Source organism: Hemicordylus capensis, chromosome 3, assembly GCF_027244095.1.
Source record: "Hemicordylus capensis ecotype Gifberg chromosome 3, rHemCap1.1.pri, whole genome shotgun sequence".
NCBI lineage: Eukaryota > Metazoa > Chordata > Lepidosauria > Squamata > Cordylidae > Hemicordylus > Hemicordylus capensis.
The window spans coordinates 53,205,829-53,226,503 of NC_069659.1; the positions used below are offsets into that span (position 1 = coordinate 53,205,829).

Consider the following 20,675-nt stretch of genomic DNA (forward strand, 5'->3'; position numbering starts at 1 on the left):
AGGCGGTTGGGCCATTAGACAATGAGGGAGTGAAAGGGATTATTAAGGAGGATATGGAGGTTGCAGAGAAACTGAATGAGTTCTTTGCATCTGTCTTCACGGCAGAGGATACTGAGCATATACCTGTTCCTGAACCAGGCTTTTTAGGGATGGAGGCTAGAGAGCTGAGTCAGATAAAAGTGACAAGGGATGATGTTCTAAACTGTCTGGAAAAACTGAAAGCTAACAAATCACCAGGGCCGGATGGCATCCATCCAAGAGTCCTCAAAGAACTCTAATGTGAAATTGCCGACCTTCTTGCTAAAATATTTAACTTATCCCTGAAATCGGGCTCTGTACCAGAGGACTGGAGAGTGGCAAATGTAACACCGATTTTCAAAAAGGGATCCAGGGGCAATCCGGGAAATTACAGGCCAGTTAGCCTAACATCCGTTCCAGGCAAATTGATGGAAAGCATCCTCAAGGATAAAATTGTAAAGCACCTAGAAGAACAGGCCCTGCTCGGAGTGAGCCAGCATGGCTTCCGCAAAGGTAAATCTTGCCTCACCAACCTTTTGGACTTCTTTGAGAGTGTCAACAAGTGTGTGGATCAAGGTGATCCAGTTGACATAGTCTACCTGGACTTCCAAAAAGCTTTTGACAAAGTTCCTCATCAAAGGCTCCTGAGGAAACTTAGCTGTCATGGGATAAGGGGACAAGTACATGATGTGTGGATCAGTAACTGGTTGAAGGACAGGAAACATAGGGTAGGTATAAATGGAGAGTTTTCACAATGGAGGGAAGTAAGAAGTGGGGTCCCCCAGGGATCTGTACTGCGACCGGTGCTTTTTAATTTATTCATAAATGATCTAGAAGCAGGGGTAAGCAGCGACGTGGCCAAATTTGCAGATGATACCAAACTCTTCCGGGTAGTGAAATCCAGAACGGATTGTGAGCAGCTCCAAAAGGATCTCTCCAAACTGGGGGAGTGGGCGACAAAAGGGCAAATGCAGTTCAATGTTAGCAAGTGTAAAGTGATGCACATTGGGACGAAAAACCCCAACTTCAAGTATATGCTGATGGGATCCGAGCTGTCGGTGACGGACCAGGAGAGGGATCTTGGGGTTGTGGTTGACAGCTCGTTGAAAGTGTCGACTCAATGTGCGGCAGCTGTGAAAAAGGCAAATTCCATGCTAGGGATCATTAGGAAGGGGATTGAAAATAAAACGGCTAACATTATAATGCCCTTATACAAAACTATGGTTCGACCACACTTGGAGTACTGCGTACAGTTCTGGTCACCACATCTTAAAAAGGACATTGTTGAACTGGAGAAGGTACAGAAAAAGGGCAACCAAGATGATCAGGGGACTAGAGCACCTTTCTTACGAGGCAAGACTACAACACCTGGGGCTTTTTAGTTTAGAAAAAAGACGACTGCGGGGAGACATGATAGAGGTCTATAAAATCATGCATGGTGTGGAGAAAGTGGAGAGAAAGAGATTCTTTTCCCTCTCACACAACACTAGAACCAGGGGTCACTCCATGAAATTCATTGCCAGAAGGTCTAGGACCAACAAACGGAAGTACTTTTTCACACAACACGTGATCCACTTGTGGAACTCTCTGCCACAGGATGTGGTGACAGCCAACAACCTGGATGGCTTTAAGAGGGGTTTGGATGACTTCATGGAGCAGAGGTCTATCAATGGCTACTAGTCGGAGGGCTGTAGGCCACCTCCTGCCTCAAGAGTACCAGTTGCAGGGGAGTAATGGCAGGTGAGAGGGCATGCCCTCAACTCCTGACTGTAGGCTCCCAATGGCATCTGGTGGGCCACTGTGCGAAACAGGATGCTGGACTAGATGGGCCTTGGGCCTGATCCAGCAGGGCTGTTCTTATATTCTTATGAGCCCTCTAGACTCTAAGGGTTCTTGCGAGCAGCGTTTGAGCAGCGATGCTGGCAGAGTTGCATGAGAGCTCCCAGTATTCCATGCAGCCCCTCCTTACATGCATACTTCATTAAGATGTCAGTTTCAAGTCTACTTTGGGAAGAGAAGGAGCAGCTTCAGGAGGTGAGCAAGCTTCTAATCCAGGGATTCTCAACGTTGGGTACCCAGATATTGGTGGACTTCAACTCCCATAATTCCCAGCCCCAGTGGCTTTTGGTTGGGGATTATGGGAGTTGAAGTCCAGTAACATCTGAGACCCAACGTGAAGAATCCTTGTTCTAATCAACAACATCTAGCCTTCCCACCCTTTTAAACTAACTAACTGGAGCAGGGGAGATTTTGAGGGGCTAGTTTCTCTTTAAGGGATAAGTCCTAGTCTGTGTGTGTGTTATTTGCCAGGGCTAGCAAATTCCTATGTTTTTGTTTGTCCCTGCCTGGAGGGGGTGGAGTCAACTAGGGCTGTGGGAGGCCCTACATGCCTTTGAGACACATCCTGTGTCTCAGTTTCAAGCCTATTCTCTACATAAGAGGTGAAGGCCCTAGAGCATAGTGATCAGGGATAGCAAACAGGACGTTGGCATTTTGCAGGAGTTTAGCGGGAAGCGTACAGGGAAGCCTGGAACAGGCCCCTATGATCACAAGGAGCCCAGTGGAAAAGAGAAGGTAAGTACAAATCCCTCCTTCATATTCTTCAGAAAGGCGGTTTGGACAGTTAAATAGCTGAGCAATACAGCTGAGATTTATCCTTCTAATAAACTATCTCTAAATATAGTAAACAGCCAACAAAACCAGTATGAAGATAGAAAGCCGGCAGGAGAAGGGGCACTTCCCAGTGTATTGCACAGAGTGTCACATGTATGACTATTTGTTCCATGGGCAGAAATCATAGGTGTGAGCTCAGTGCAAGGAGATTCTGGCTCTCAGGGAAAAAGTTTGTTCCCTTGACACCAAGGTGGCGGATCTGGGGAAGCTCAGAGAGGCATGCAGATGAGACCTTCAGGGACATGGTAGAGGTATCCCACTCCAGGGCTGATAGCACCTCTGTTGTTAGGAAGAATGAAGGTCTTGGCAAAGGAGGACATCAGTCTGAGGAAGAGGGAAATGGTCCTTTAGAAGGGACCCCTTCTGTGGATGATGAGCCCATATCCTCTTGCACAGGGGATATTCTTCTGGTGGGTGGAGGCCTCCTTGTGGTGGGTGATTCGATCATTAGAGGTATAGAGAGATGGGTCTGTGGCCCATGTGTTGATCACACAGTGACTTATCTGCCTGTTGTGAAGGTTATGGATATCACACAGCATCTAGATAGGCTCTTAGGCAATGTGGGGGAGGAGACAGCTGTCATGGTGCACGTTGGCACCAATGATGTGGGGAAGTGTAGTTGGGAGGTCCTGGAAGCCAAATTTAGGCTGATAGGTAGCGTATTGAAGTCCAGGACTCCCAAGGTTGCATTCTCAGAAATGCTACCTGTTCCACACGGAGGTACAGTGAGACAGACAGAGCTGAGGGGTTTCAATGTGTGGATGAGATGTTGGTGCTGGAAGGAGCGGTTTAGATTTGTTAGGCACTGGGATGCATTTTGGGGCAAGCAAGGCCTGTACAAAAGGGTCGGGCTGCACTTGAACCAAGATGGAACCAGACTGCTGGCACTTAAAATAAAAAAAGGTTGCAGAGCAGCTTTTAAAATGACACCTGGGGAATAGCCAACAGGAGCTGGGCAGTATCCGGTTCAGCAAGTTCCATCCTTTAAACTGCAAGGGTGTAAAGATTCAGATAAAACAGAAGGAGACAGAGCAGAACCACATAAAGAGCAGACGGAAGGCTGTGCCAGCTGCTCAAAGAGTCAAAAGAAAGACAGCAGACACCAGGGGAGAGATTCAGTGTATAGGTGCTTGTATGCCAGTGCCAGAAGCCTCCGAGCCAAGATGGGTGAGCTGGAGTGCTTGGTTGCTAACGCAGAAATAGATATAGTGGGCATAACAGATACATGGTGGAACAGTGAGGACCAGTGGGACACTGTTATCCCTAGATATAAACTCTATAGAAAGGACAGGGAGGGGTGCCTTGGAGGTGGAGTAGCACTGTATGTTAAAGAAGGGATAGAATCTAACAAGATAGAAAACCTAGGTGGACCGGAGTCTTCCACAAAAACCCTGTGGGTGACACTACAAGGCCTGAAAGGAAATGTGCTACTGGGGACGTGCTATCGCCCGCTCAATCAAAATGCTGACAGTGACTGGGAGTTCCAGGAGGAAATCAGGAAGGAATCAAGGAGAGGCAGAACAGTAATAATGGGTGACTTCAATTACCTACACATAGACTGGGTCAATTCACAATCAGATAATGACAAAGAGGTTAAATTTCTAAATATGCTAAATAACTGTGCCCTAGAACAGTTGGTGTTGGAACCAACCAGAGAGAAGGTGGCCTTGGACTTAACCCTGAGTGGCACCCAGGACCTGGTCCGTGATGTCAGTGTCATTGATCCTTTGGGGAAAAGTGACCATAGTGCGATCAAATTCAGCATACATGCGGGGAGAGAATCACCAAGGAAGTCTAACACAGACACATTGAATTTCAGAAGAGGAAACTTCTCCAAAATGAGGAGTATGGTGAAAAGAAAGCTGAAAGGGAAAATCAGGAAAGTCACTTCGCTCCAGAATGCATGGAGTTTACTCAAAACCACAATACTAGAAGCCCAGTTAGATTGTATACCCAAAAGAAGGAAAGGTACCACTAAGTCCAGGAGGATGCCAGCATGGCTAACAGGTAACATCAAGAAAGCCATAAAAGAGAAGAAGATTTCCTTCTGAAATTGGAAGGCCTGCCCAAATGAGAACAGAAAGGAAAACAAACTCTGGCAAAAGAAATGCAAGGTGACAATAAGGGAGGCAAAAAGAGAGTTTGAGGAACATTTAGCTAAAAGCATCAAGAGGAATAACAAAAACTTATTTAAATACACCAGATGCAGGAAACCTGCCAAGGAGGCGGTTGGACCATTAGATAATGAGGGAATGAAAGGGATTATTAAAAAGGATATGAGAGCTGCAGAGAAGCTAAATGAGTTCTTTGCATCTGTCTTCACAGCAGGGGATTCTGAGCATATACCTGTTCCTGAACCAGGCTTTTCGGGGATGGAGGCTAAAGAACTGAGTCAGATAGAAGTGACAAGAAATGATGTCCTAAACTCTCTGGAAAAACTGAAAACTAGCAAATTGCCAGGGCCGGAAAGCTTAACGTCTGTTCCAGGCAAATTGATGGAAAGCATCCTCAAGGATAAAATTGTAAAGCACATAGAACAACAGGCCCTGCGGGGAGAGAACCAGCATGGCTTCTGCAAAGGTCAATCTTGCCTCACCAACCAAAAGGTTCTGCAAAAGGCTTCTGCAAAGGTCAATCTTGCCTCACCAACCAAAAGTTCTTTGAGAGTGTCGTCAAGTGTGTGGATCAAGGTGAACCAGTTGGCATAGTATACTTGGACTTCCAGAAAGCTTTTGACAAAGTTCCTCATCAAAGACTCCTGAGGAAACTTAGCGGTCATGGGATAAGGGGACAAGTACATGATGTGTGGATCAGTAACTGGTTGAAGGACAGGAAACATAGGGTAGGGATAAATGGAGAGTTTTCGCAATGGAGGGAAGTAAGAAGTGAGGTCCCCCAGGGATCTGTACTGGGACTGGTGCTCTTTAATTTATTCATAAATTATCTAGAAGTTGGGATAAGCGGTCAGGTGACAAAATTTGCAGATAACACCAAACTATTTGGGGTAGTGAAATCCAAAACTGATTGTGAGGAGCTCCAAAAGGATCTCTCCAAACTGGGTGAGTGGGTGACAAAGTGGCAAATGCGGTTCAATGTTGGCAAGTGTAAAGTGACGCACATTGGGATGAAAAGCCCCAACTTCAAGTATATGTTGATGGGATCTGAGCTGTTGGTGACTGACCAGGAGAGGGATCTTGGGGTCGTGGTGGATAGTTCGTTGAAAGTGTCAACTCAATGTGCGGCAGCTGTGAAAAAGGCCAATTCCATGCTAGGGATCATTAGGAAGGGGATTGAAAATAAAACTGCTAATATAATACCCTTATACAAAACTATGGTGCGGCCACACCTGGAGTACTGTGTACAATCCTGGTCACCACATCTAAAAATGGACATTGTAGAACTGGAAAAGGTGCAGAAGAGGGCAACAAAGATGATCAGGGGCCTAGAGCACCTTCCTTATGAGGCAAGGCTACAGCAACTGGGGCTATTTAGTTTAGAAAAAAGACGACTGTGGGAAGACATGATAGAGGTCTATAAAATCATGCATGGTGTGGAGAAAGTGGATAGAGAGAAATTCTTCTCCCTCTCACATAACTCGAGAACCAGGGGTCATCCCATGAAATTGATTGCCAGGAAATTTAGGACCAGCAAATGGAAGTATTTCTTCACACAACACATAATCAACTTATGGAATTCTCTGCCAGAAGATGTGGTGACGGCCAACTACCTGGAAGGCTTTAAGAGGGGTTTGGATAACTTCATGGAGGAGAACTCTATCAACAGCTACTAGTTGGGGGGCTATAGGCCACCTCCAGCCTCAAAGGCGGGATTCCTCTAAATATCAGTTGTAGGGGAGCCACAGCAGGAGAGAGGGTATACCCTCAGCTCTTGCCTGTGGGCTTCTAAGGGGAATCTGGTTGGCCACTGTGTGAAACAGGATGCTGGACTAGATGAGCTTTGAGCCTGACCCAGCAGGGCTGTTCTTATGAAAGCATGTATCTAACAACATTATTACACCAGGGGGTCAGTTGCAGGTTAATCACAGTAGGAGAGAGGGCATGCCCTCAACTCCTGCCTGTGGCTTCCAGCAGCATCTGGTGGGTTACTGTGTGAAACAGGATGCTGGACTAGATGGGCCTTGGGCCTAATCCGGCAAGGCTGTTCTTATGTCAGCAACTGTATTTATCTAAACAGAACCACTTAATTGTGTCATGACGCCTGCTATGCCTCCATTATTTCATTTATTTCTTAGACTTGTGATTAAGATGATGATGAATATTATTACAGAAGTTCTCAGACTTATGAAGTGATGGTTCCTGAAAATTGCATCTTACATAAAAAAAATCTTAATTCATGCAGCAGAGGAGTACAAGGGGAAGAACCAGAAACTATTCACCCTTGCTACCGATTTCCTTCCTGGCTCTCTCTCACTTTTCTGTGGAAAGGAAGCAACTCTGTAGATCACCTTTGTCTCCTCCTCCTGGGCAATGGTTAGACAGGGAAGGAAAGAGGGCAGGCAAGAAACAGCATGTGGGCTGGGAACAGGTTAGACTCTTTTGCTTTTGCCATTACAGCACAGCAGCTGAGCCTGGAGGAGGAGCTGAAGCAGCAGTGGGCGCGGAGCACCTTGAATGGGCAAGTTAGCCCATCCTGGCTGCTGCTTCCAGGACTGCTAGTCTTCATGATAGTCTTCACCACTGTCACCTCCTCTAGCCCACACCAGTGATGTAGTGCTGTAAGGACCTGCAGGGACACAGTATTTTGCTTCCTCCAGGCTCTCAGTGGGGACGCAAAGCGCTTTGTTTTCTAAATGGAAATAATATGCTGCTCTTGCTATTCCAACAGTTTGTTACATAACTGAACATCAGACTACAATTGATTTTATCACCCTCCTTCTTGTCTTCTGTTGCAAGGAGTATCCTCCACCCATATGTGGTTGACAATCCAGACTGTCTTCTAGATGAATAACCACATGAGTTTGAAGCTCTGTAGGATTAGGAAATGATCCTTGACTTCTTGTAACAGAACCCTCCCCCCCCCAAAAAAATTACTGCCAAGTGTGCTGGTAGGAGTGGGCATGGCTATGGGGGCTGTCATGGTGGAGACTAGAGCACCTGCACTTCTGAGTTTACAACTACATCGCTGGCGCACACACCAGCTGCCATTTAGTGGAGGCTCTCCTCTCACAGCAAGTGTTACAAAGCTGAAACAAGGTAGCAATTTATGAACGTCTTAAGTGCCATTCATCTTAACTCAGAGTGTCTTAAGTCTAGGACTGATTGTATTATGACATCAAATATTATGACAAATCTTTCACAGTTACATTGTGAAAAGTTCCTAACTTTTCTTTAGGAACTAGTACCTACTACTCTTTGGATTCACTTATAAGCTATCTTATCTCTTTCCAGCATTCACTGCCACATTGCTCTCCCCTTGTAGTTCCTCCTCCCTAGGCATTGTTCTCTTCCCCATGTTTGTTAATATCATTTGAGCCCTGCTGGGAGAAAAGCACCTGGGGGGATGGATTGGGCTACAAAAGGTGGGTAGAGGGTTAAGTTAAGTGTTCCCACCCTTGTGCCCCTCTGGCCTCTAAATTTCACCTTCCTTTCTATACTTCATACATGAATGAGGCAGATCTGCATTTAAAGGTGCAGGTCTGTTGCTATAATGTATAGCTTGGTGCCTAGAAATTGTTGGTCTGATTCACACAACCATTCAAATCTAGGTTTAAAGTTAGTAACTGGCATTAGTGTGATCGTGTGAGCCCTTGCCATGCCAAGGCAGGAATCTCAGATTCATTTTGGGACACAACTTACTTAGGTAATCTTGGCATAGGTTCACACAGTCATGCTAATGTGTTTACCAACTTTAAACCTAGATTAAAACAACTGTGTGAACCAGGCCATAGAATGATCTCTGTTCCCACCTCACAAGCATGGTATCACCTCAAGGTGTTTTCTATAATTTCAGATGACCAGGAGAAGTCCTGGAGTAGCATCCAGAGGAGCGCTTGCACAATAGTGCAAGCTATCTTGCCCATCCCTTTCCCCCCACAGCAGCCTTCCACACCAAAAAATGCTGTTCCTGAGGGCCAGGGGTCTCCATCAGTGGCAGGAGTTGTGGCATAGGGGGCTGCAGTGGGAGGAGAGAAAACCCAGTAAGCTGGCAGAGAATCACCTTTCATAAGCAGTGTCTGCCAAGTTGCCAAGGATTCCACCCCACTGCAGCCCCCATGCAACACCCCAGCTTTTCAGGGGATGCAGGAAGCTGCTGTGGGAAGAAAGGTATGGGAAAGGTGGCTTGCTTTGCTACTGTTACACATATGCTGCTTTAAATACCACACCATAGCACTAGCCCCTCAATGCAATTGGAATAAACTATTTATTTCTCCCTTGATCTTGTGAGGAAATTAATACCAAATGAGTTCTAAACAAATTGTGGGCAATAGTTTTAGAAAAGAAGGAAGGCTGATAGAGAAGAAAATGAAGGTTGCAAGTTCCAGTTATGATTCTTCGCTATTTCCATTCTCATTTTTGTTACTTTTAAATGTATTTTATTTTGAAGTAGAGACTTGGCATGACTTACCTGAAAACATGCACTGCAAGATCATTATTAAAATAAACACATTATTTTTGCTTTTAATTGTGATGTGGTAAAAAAACTGGTTAGAGTCTAAACTATTTCCTCTCTTGTACAATATATTATGATTTTAATAAACAGGAATTTAAAAATGATATACACTGTCCAGTTTCAGTTGTTATTGTGGATTCTTCTGTTTAACTAGATTTAAGATCAGAAAAAGAATAAAGTAGCACCTTTTAGACTAATATTTTATATCACATTTGTTTTCATAAGTTAGGCTTTTTAAATAAGAGTTGATTATCAAAGGAACTTGTGACTAATATCCCAATCCCAATCAATGGAATTTCCAAGAAAATTATTTGAATGGATTGTAGACCACGTTTATAAACAACATCAATATTAACGTGACATCTTTTGTAAAATCTATTTCTATTCATGTAGGATAATACCAGTTTGCAAGTTATACAGTACTTTTCCTTAGGCTGTATTAATGGAAAGGAAGCTAATACTCAACTGTACCAAAAGTAGAACTGAAAACAAAGTGCAGGTATTTTAGGCATTTGACATTCAGGCAGTGGTCCAAGCAGAAAATACATTTCTGTTTGGTTTCCAAACTACTTTGACATTTGTAGAGTCCATGTTTCTTGTGGATAGGATCTGACTATGACCTGATGCTATCAATGGTGCCTTTCTCAGCTGGCATGAATATTCTCTACTTCCTTGCTACTCTCCTGAATGCCAGCATACAAGAATGCCAGCATGCAAGAAGAATGCCAGTGTGGCAGGAAAACAGTAGGAACACTAGCCAGGGAGGGCAGTGGAAGAGAGGGAAGTTGTTGTAGAGGGGCACCTCAAGTATCTTTCCATGGGGTGGTTCTCTGTTGCTCCTGAGGGCAAGACTAGAATGGTTTGAAATCAGAGGAAACCAGACTTAGGCTAGATATTAGGAAGAATTTCTAACTGTGAGAGCTGTGCAACAGTCTGCCTCATGCAGTGGTCGGCTCTCCTTCTCTAAAGTTGTTCAAACAAAAGCTGGGTGCCATCTGCCAAGGTCTTTTCGAACTCTAAAATGCTATGATTCTATGGAACTGAAAAACCCTGGAGTTGGCCCTCATGACAACAACAAAGCAAGAAGGATGCTGGTGGCACCTAAGTCTGCATCATTACAGAATGCCAAGGGCAAAAGGCATTCCCTCCTATGTCACATACAGGGGCAGAGTTATAGCACGGTTGGAGTGGGCCCTGGGACTACACTTGAAAATGCCCGCTCCACTAATATGGTGCTAGGGGGCATTGGCTTTGGAGAACAGACGCACCTCCTGTCAACCTCTCCCAACTGGCGAGCATTTCCTTTGCCGGTTGGGTGCTTCTTCTATCTCCCTCACTCCAAGTGACATAGTAATAGCTAAACTGCTGGTTTCCAGAGTTCGCTGGTGAACCAGACTTCTGGGGCAGGGAGCAATATGTTGACATTGGTCATGTGCAAAACAACAACAACAACAAAAAACCCTGCTAATGTTGGCCTTTGGTTCTAGACACAATATCTGTAACAGACAGATGTCAAGTCCAGAACCCAAAGCTGGGCAGAATATGGTGACACTGATGAGTTTCACATAACACAACCAGTGTCAACATATCACCCCCTACCCCTGGAAGTTGGGATCACCACCAAACTGCAGGAACCAGCTGTTCGGCTTTTATCATATCATCTGAGCCCACCCTAAATGTTTTAAGATGACAAGAATAACATCTGCTCTTAGCTACTTTACACAGCAACAATATTTCTAAGAAAGTATGCTTTTGTGACAATGGGAACTTCCTTCCCAGGGTTCCTGGCAGCTGTGGAACCATCATGACCCCAATTCCCTCCTCCCATGGTTGTTCTTTACAAAAGAAACCCAAGCAAACCTGAACCAGACTAGGCATTTAACAAATAGTTTGGCCCTTACGAAGCATTTAACATAACAATGAGCTTGGCCCTTAGTTTGTCAGCACATCTTCAGAAACAATGCTATTTAGTGTTGTTTTTAAGAATAACTATAAATATTTTTCTACCTGAGTCTCTATTTTTTGTATCTGCTGCTTGGTAGGTCTCTCCATTTCTCGTAAGTGTCGTTTGCATTGGCGTTTTGACTTGCCGGTCATGTAGATATTCACTAGGATTTAGAATGTACTTCATAACCATTTGCAGAAACCCTTAATTGCTCTCTCTTCATTGCTCATGGTGTCTTTCCTCTCAAGTACTAAGTGAAACAAGCAGGTTGTTTTTTAGTTGGCAAAGCAAAGGATAGAAATCTTAAAGTGCTTATTTTCAGAATGGTTCACTTCTGAAACAGCCACAGTCACGAAGAATTTATTTCAGAAAAAGTATGGGAATCAATGTGCAATACCTTGCAGACTAGCAAGTGTTGCTTTCAGCAAACCAGCAGATAAAAGATTTATTTATTTATTTGATTGATTCATTTCATTTCATTTCATTTCTATACCACCCTTCCAAAAATGGCTCAGGGCAGTTTACATTAAAATAAAAACAATTACAATCAATTAGCAGTTAAAATCAACAACTATAAAAACAATATAAAACCTATTAACAATTAAAACGTTTAAAACAGTTTTAAAACCCTGGGAAACCAGGCCATTAAGCATATAATACTTCCTCCCATAGTTAATATAATTTAATTTATTGGGTCACATCCAGACTAGTCTTATGTGTGCACTAGTGTGCACTAGCATAAGAATGTAGTGTAGTGTATGGTTATTATGTGAAGCAAATCAGCAGCTCCAGACTAGTTTGGATGCTAACTCAACCTCCTGTGCAGTCTTTTGCACAAGCCCATATATATATGCAAATAGGAAACTCCTTGCTCAAATTGCATTTGGATAGTTCTTTTTCTGCTAGAGGTAGTGCAACTTTGCAAAGCACCATAACTGCAAGAACTCGTTCCATGAATGCCACTGTGGATGCTAATTCTTTTTTTCGTGAAAATTATGGAATAACTATATATTTTAAGCAGGGTATATGTAAAAGGATATGACATCTAGGATCCAGAATGAAATCAAAGCTTCTACGCACCCATGCTAGATCTGACCCAAGATCCTACATCTAGGGTAGCTTTCAAATGGTGGTGCTTGGTGACAGTTGCTTTTCAAAATGGGAGCTGCTATATGGAGTCCCTCAGGGCTGCATTCTGTCACCAGTGCTTTTTAGCATCTACATGAAACCGCTGGGTGAAGTCATCAGGGGATTTGGGGCTAGGAGTTAGTAATATGCTGATGACACCCAAATCTATTTCTCCTTGTCATCAAAATCAGGAAAAAGCATTAGCCGCTTAAATGCCTGCCTACAGGCAGTAATGGGCTGGATGGGGGATGATAAACTGAAGCTTAATCCAAGCAAGATGGAGGTGATAATTGTTGGGGGCTGTAATCTGCAAGATGGGTTAGAATTTCTTATACTGGATAGTGTTACACTCCCCCAGAAAGAACAGGTTCATAGCTTGGGAGTGTTCTTGGATCTGGGTCTCACCCTGGTGTCTCAGGTTGAGGCTGTGGCCAGGAGCGCTTTTTACCAACTGTGATTTGATTCAATAACGTCACCCATTCCTTGAGGAGAATGACCTGAAAACAGTGGTGCACCAGCTGGTAACTTCCAGGTTGGACTACTTTAATGCACTCTATGTAAGGCTGCTGTTTTATAACTGCTGTCCTCGTGAACACCAATAAATATTATGCTGGTTTAACTAAGGCTTTATTCAGAAGCAACTCCGTTTTTTCTCCTTTTCCTTTTCCTTTCTGACTCCACCTCCCACACTCTTTACAGGACCCCCACTAGGACAAGCATCCAAACAACAAAACACAAAAGATAACTATATAGAACACAACAGATGTCTTTGTGCGCAATTCGGAAACTTCAGTTAGTTCAAAATGTAGCTGCTAGATTGGTCTCTTCTGTATCCCAGAGAGACCACATTATACCTGTTTTTAAACAATTGCACTAGCTTCTAATATCTTTCTGGACAGAATACAAAGTACTGGTTATTACCTTTAAAGCCCTAAATGGCTTAGGTCTGGGTTACCTGAGAGAGCACCTACAAGATCTACCGATCTTAAATCAGTAGGGATCCATCTTCAGGTGCCACCAGTACATAACCCCTACTAACTTGGCAAAGAGGCACCTTTTAATGTGGTGATTCTCTTTATTTAGCAGGGGGAGAGTAACTGGCCCTCTCCACCCCCAGCACAGTAGCTCCAGTGACTGTTGCTGGTGTCTATCTTATGTTTCTTTTTAGATTGTGATCCCTTTGAGGACAGGGATCCATCTTATTTATTTATTTATTTATTTTTCCATCTTATTTATTTATTTATTTCTCTGTGTAAACCGCCCTGAGCCATTTTTGGAAGGGTGGTATAGAAATCAAATCAATAAATAAATATCTGGTGGCAACCTTGGATCAGGGTTTCTCAGCTGCCACCCCTAGGTTGTGGAATGCACTCCTTATGGATATAACAGGACCATCTTCCTTGGAGGTCTTCAGGAGAGCCCTAAAGACCATCTCTTCAGCCTGGCTTTTAATTATATATAATTTTAACCTTAATTTTAATAAGATTTAATCTGGTTTAAATGTTTCTTGATCTTAATTGTTTTATTCGGTGTTTTTTATTCTAATGTAAACTGCTCTGAGCCATTTCAGGAAAGGCAGTATATAAATTGAATGAATGAATGAATTAAAATGGGTGATAGAAGGTGTAGACTGTATTCACCTTTTTGTACCTGTGCCACAAATGTTGCTAATTACTTTGGAGAGCATGGGATCTCACCAACATATATCTGAAATTCTTTCCAAGTTTGGAGAGTTTATTTTTTAAAAATAATTACTTTTAAAATTATTTTAAAATTATATATCTTGCCTATTGTCAAAAAAGAAAGAACTCAAGGTGGCTTACAAACCACAATAAAAATAAATGACATAATAGTGCAGCCATAAAACATTGCATTATTGAGGCAGCAAGTATTTCAAAACATACTAAGCAACAGAGAAGCAAAAAACTATTATACAGCAGGAGCCATGTATAAAACATTGGGGAAGATCTCTTGGAATAAGAATGTTTTCAATTGCCACTTAAATTTGGCAAAGAGGAGAGTTGCTGGAGATCCGGAGCAGGGGGTTCTAAAGAGGAAAGGCACATTCACATGTCAGTGCTGTCATTTGGGGCAAGTTTGGACAATACTTTGTCCACTGGCCAGACCACACAAAATAAGGATATATGCATAACATGAGCGCACACATGGTTTCCCCACTTCCAGCATGCCAGGGCACTATTTATTAACTGGGGTTGGGTGGGGGGTGTTGTCCAAAACACCCCTCTACATGTGCTATAAATACTAGTTTAAATTAATATTTGTAGTGTGTGTAGAAAAGAGGATCAGATAAACTCCCCCCTCCCCACATTATTAGGGAAAGGCACTTCCATATGCCAGGTGAGGGCCCACATGTGTGCTCATGCGATTGGGTTGGCAGATGAAGTATAGTCCGAACTTTGATATTCATTCGTTCACAACATCATTAATGAAACACTAATAGTCAGAGTTTTGTAACTTGGCATGTGTGTTCAAAGTATGTTCCTTTTTTCATAGCAGTAGGAAAAGAAATGCAGTTTTCCTAGTTGTTTTGATATGTTCTAGTATATTAAATTACGTTTAATTTTCTGAAAGCTGTTCTGCCCAGAACACAAGCATGGGAATTCTCCACTGTTAGCAAGGCTCATTACTGGGTAATTATTGGCAGATACTAGTCAATATGAATTTAAGCTGACTCCCAGAATTGTTCTTTGAACAGCATGGGCAGGTGACCAACTGACATTAAGTGACACTGATTTCAATAGAAGAGTTAAACATATGCTTAAATATTACCTGTTGAAACCAAAGGGACTTAGATTCTGCCCCAAAGTTTTAAGATTGCCCCTTCTGCTAAGGGACAAACCAGATGAGTTGATAGAGATCCATGACTGGATGTCCTGTCTCATTAAATTTTGGTAAAAAGCATGTGTGTGTGTGCATGTGTGCGCACACACGCACATCAATTCAGACTAGGACTGTAGCACTGAAAAAGGAGGGTTAACTTTGTGCATGCTGTTTTCCTGATGAAAACCAATATCCCCTGAAGGTATTTGCCCTGTTATCCAAGGACTTATATAGAAATTGTTCCTAACGGGGCAAATAGCAGCCCTATGGGCAATTTTAATCAGGAAACTAGTGTGGTGGGGATTTATTCCCCACCCACCCAGCCATTTCCCCAAGGGCCATGGTTCCAATCCAAATAGTCTCATCATGGCTGCTTTTTACCAACACTGAAAGAGATGGGAGATCTGACCATAGATTGCTGTCATCTCATCCAGTTTGGACCTAGGAATTACTGGTTAAAACAAGTGTTTCTTGTTGCATTTCTGGATAATTCTAAGAAGATACTGGTAAACAATATGATATAACAGCTACTTATGATTATTTATTTATATGGTGACATCAACACACAACTACATAACTAGACAGTTTTGGTGTATATATTTCCTAAGGTTTGTCTCTCTTTTAATGGGAACATGATGGCACATATTAAGGGTTAGAATGTTAGAATCCACCTGTAAATTCTTACTAACTCCATATGCTCTTTCAGAATATATCCAAATAGACAAATACCTTGTTCTTAAAACACTTTTTGACTGAAGTCTCCTGACTCTAAAACCCATCCTCTTTGTTAAGGGTTGTTGAAATATTCAATTTCTTGGTGCATCTGTGATAAAGACCATAGGAGGCCTGCATCAGCAGAATTATTAGATCAGCAGTGATGTCATCAATGAACAGATAGCTTTTGGATTAAAGCATACTGTATTCAGCACTAAGGCATAGTATCATGATAAGATTATCATAACAATATAATAACATTAGTCCAATCTCTTTCTCTTAATTTATATACTTGTACAGTATACACATACTGGTCTACTGTATATACTCAAAGGGATAAAGTAAACCAGAAGACTACAGGTATGTTGGAGAGTGTACATTAAAATGTATATAAAATTTGCCATGTATCATGTATCAAGTGAGAGGTTACCAGAGCATGAGGAACTGTGGCCACGCTATCTCTGTCCAGGTAAGGTCTCAGCTGGTATGTTGGAGAGTGTACATTAAAATGTATATAAAATTTGTCATGTATCATGTATCAAGTGAGAGGTTACCAGAGCATGAGGAACTGTGGCCACGCTATCTCTGTCCAGGTAAGGTCTCAGTTGGTATGTTGGAGAGTGTACATTAAAATGTATATAAAATTTGCCATGTATCATGTATCAAGTGAGAGGTTACCAGAGCATGAGGAACTGTGGCCACGCTATCTCTGTCCAGGTAAGGTCTCAGCTGGTATGTTGGAGAGTGTACATTAAAATGTATATAAAATTTGTCATGTATCATGTATCAAGTGAGAGGTTACCAGAGCATGAGGAACTGTGGCCACGCTATCTCTGTCCAGGTAAGGTCTCAGTTGGTATGTTGGAGAGTGTACATTAAAATGTATATAAAATTTGCCATGTATCATGTATCAAGTGAGAGGTTACCAGAGCATGAGGAACTGTGGCCACGCTATCTCTGTCCAGGTAAGGTCTCAGTTGGCAACTGGCATATCAGCCGAAGCCGATAAAAGGCACTCTGAGCCGCAGAGGCCACTTGAGCCTTTAGTGACGGTGCTGGATCAATGAGCTCCCACAGGCTGCAAACCTGGTTATTCAGGGGGAGTGCAACCCCATCTAGAACAGGCTGAACATCATTCACCCAGGCAGAGGAACCACCAACCAGCAGGACTTTATTTCTTTCTCTCAATGAGGCATTTAGAATCTGCTGGACCCAGCTAAAATTTTTCTCCCTACTAGATTTAATAAGCCATGAAGGGCAAGGGTCAAGCAAGCACATGGTCAGCCGAACTCAGCTAAACACCTTGTCCATATCCTTGGGCACCAATAAATTGAAACTCTTCCAGCAAAAGTGAACCAGGTGTTACTCTGGATACTTTCCCCAATTACCCTGCATCAACTGTAGAGTTCAATTCATGGCAAATGTGAGCGACTTTACCCTCAAAGTGCTGTACAAATGCATCACAGTGTGATACTGAGGGTGTGATACCTCTTGCCCAGGGTCAGATTTCAAGCAATGCTGGATGGGGGGGAAACCCCAAATGTTTCTTTGCTGATCTAAAAAATAAGAAGTCATCTCTTTCTGGAGAACAATTAAAGGGCTGGTTTTATTTATTTATGTTCATTTGTTTTTAAAAAAATAATGCCCACCTTTCCCCCACAAAGACATAAAGTGGTTTACAGAATAAAAATGATAAACAATGGGCAGGATTCAGACTAAGTTAGTCATGACTACTGGGTTTACCTGAATCTAAGACTAGTTTCCCCCCAAGTTCTTTGATGTTAGAATTTGTCCTCTTCCTTTTGGGTAAATAGTATAACTTATATTTAACCCGTATTTTTAAAGGGGGTCTTCTTAAACTCAGGGTTGTCTTCTATTTGGGAAAATTCCATTCTGAATGGGACTTAATTTAGTCATGACTAACTTGTCTCATTTATTTCAGTGGTGCTTAGCCATGACTAACTTAGCTCAATTATTTCACATTGTTTCAATGGAATCTTCCAGCCTTGATGTTTTCATAAAGGGATAGTGTTCACATCGGGGCTGCCTTTAGGCACAAACCTGCAGGCTCAGGTCCGTGTGCCCACACTCCTAGAGGGCTCCATGAGTTTCTCCAAGGGAAGGGAGGGTCTTTTTATTTTTCCAGAAGGGCTTGGCCTAGAATTCTGAAAATTGCCACAGATGTAGGACAGTGTAGCAGGGCTGTGTGTGATTTTGAAGCAGATCAGTCAATCCGTTGATTTTCAATGACTTTTTGAATTTAAAAGTCCTATAAGTGTCTTGTTTCCTTGCAGAAAAGTGCAAAACCTTATGGAACTTAAGCCCCTATTTGGATTATCATTCCACCCCCATGTGGAGAAATCTGCTAATTGCTATAATAAGTTGTTCTAGTAAGAGATAACAGCCTACTTTCCTTTCACTGTCTCTACAACTGGACTAAATTTGGTTCAAATCAAGGTCCACAAGTTAGATCTCTTGCACCTCAAATGTTAATGTGTCTGCTATTTTGGATTGGGATGGATGACATCATCACAAACTACACCATTGGGGCATCCCTATGTGTCCATATAGCTGTAGTAAATTTGGTTTAAATAGGTTAGACTGTCCACAAGTTAGTGCACTTGTGCCTCAAAGGTTTACATGTCTGCCATCTTGAACTGGGGTGGATGACAACATTACAAACTATGCCATTGCGGTGTCCCTATGTGTCGATACAGGTGCAGCAATTTTGGTTCAAATCAGTTAAACGGTTTACAAGATAGCCCAATTGTGCCTCAAAAATTTACACATCCGCCATCTTGAATCGATGTGGATGACTTCATCACAAACTATGCCATTGAGATATCCTGTGTGTCACTCACTGCAACTGTACCCAATTTGGTTCAAATGGATTAGACAGTCCACAAATTAACCTGCTTGTGCCTCAGATGTTCACACGGCTGCCATTTTGAATTGGAGTGGATGACATCATCACACACCATGCCATTAGGGGATCCCTATGTGTCCCTACAGCTGTAGTAAATTTGGTTCACATGTTAGCCCACTTGCACCTCCAAAGTTTACGCATCTGCCATCTTGAATTGGGGTGGATGACATCATCACAAACTACACCGCTGAGGTGTCCCTATGTGTCCCTACAACTGTACCCAATTTGGTCCATCTTGGTCCAGGTGTTTTCAGATTTGATAGTGGGGACACATGGAGACACGGACACATACACACACACAATGTCGAGAGAACTCATAAGCCTACTGGAAAGTAGGCTAAAAAAGGGTCAACATCATCCCCTTTACACCCCTTTTTATATTTCTGGAATGGCTGGGCCAAAAGTTCTGAAATTGGGCTCAGATGTAGGACAGGTTAGCAGGACTCTGTGTATTGATTTTGAAGTGGATCAATCAATTCAATAATTTTTAATGATTTATTTATTTATTTATTTTTAAATCAAAAAAGGCAAAGCCCTATAAGTAGCTTCTTTCATGGCAGCAAATTACAAAAACTTCTGGAATTTCTGGAGCATAATTCCACCCCCATGGAATGATCAAGCCATGGTCAAGCCATTGATTTTTAATGATTTTTTTTTTAAACTTCAAAAAAGAAAGTCGCATAAGTGGCTTGCTTCATAACAGAGAATTACAAATACTTCTGGAACTGAAGCCTGCTCCCAGCCCTCACCCCACCCCCGGACCATCATTCCACCCTATGTAAAGGAATCTGCCCTTTGCCTTTATTAAAAAGTCAATCCTGTGATTTTTTGTGATTTTCCCCTACTGCAGTAAAGTTGCCAGAAAGAGTTATCTCTTTCTTTAGAGTACTTCACATCTAGTGAAGGTGGAACTAACTGTCACATCTGAATAAGCAAACTATATTTTTTAAACAAATGCACTGTGTTCAAGATGGTTTGTGATCCAAAAGGTCTTCATGAGAACTGTGAAGCAAGGGGCATGTGTTGTGGATTTAACCCCACCCCCCAAATGCACTATATGTACAAGCTGGTTTTGCATTGGGACTGTGGAGCAAGGCACCAGCGGTCCCTCTAATTTTTTTCATCTCTGTGCAGAATGAGTTTTGTTCTGGGTGGCAGTATCAAGGCAGTGTGTGTGCACCTGCATTCAGAATGGAGCCTTCTTGATTCAACCTGAGCGGGATCTAAAATGAACTGAGCGGACATCCAAAAACTTGTGAGCGCGAGCATGTGCGCACACCTTAGAGGGGACAGTGCAAGGGACATGTGTTGTGTCCCAGTTAGTTTGTGAATAGTCAAGAAGCTGTATGAATCCGTTAGGGTTTGCGTAGTCTTGGGGGTGGGGTGGGGTGGGCAAATGCACTCTGGTCCAGATCTGTGTGGCTTTATGGTGAATGATCAAGAAGATGTATGGCTCCTTTGGGGGTTATGTAATCCTTTTGCTCCCATATGCACTCTGGTCCAGACTGTATGTTTGTGATGAAATGTATATATATTGGGGTGTGTGTGTAGGGGGGATGTTTATTTTGCAAGGGGAACCTGTAAGCTCATTAGGTTAAGGGTCAAAAATTACCTACCTGCCCCTTTGGTTGTTGCTGATCAGTTCTGCACCCATGCAGTGGTGTTCTTTGGACCAGACCTCTGGCCCGTCGGCCAGTCCTCTGCTGGGGGCCCCCTCCAAAATGTCCCCCTGGGGGTCTAGTCACTAATGTGGGTGGCACCGTGGCAGCTGTGCCACCACTGGGTGGTCAAATGTGCGAG

General features: G+C 42.8%; 1 protein-coding gene across 1 annotated transcript in view; it reads right to left on the minus strand.

Moving 5' to 3' along the window:
- The window catches only part of LOC128350481 (uncharacterized), a 41,234-nt gene extending 20,681 nt beyond the window's left edge, over nt 1-20,553 (minus strand). The window contains exons 1-2 of the mRNA XM_053308904.1: nt 20,492-20,553; nt 11,329-11,516 (exon numbers count right to left, since the gene is read on the minus strand). Of these exons, the coding sequence (XP_053164879.1) occupies nt 11,329-11,418 (90 nt within the window). The 5' untranslated portion in view covers nt 11,419-11,516; nt 20,492-20,553. The remainder of the gene's footprint in view (nt 1-11,328; nt 11,517-20,491) is intronic.
- Between the last annotated feature and the right edge of the window lie 122 nt (nt 20,554-20,675).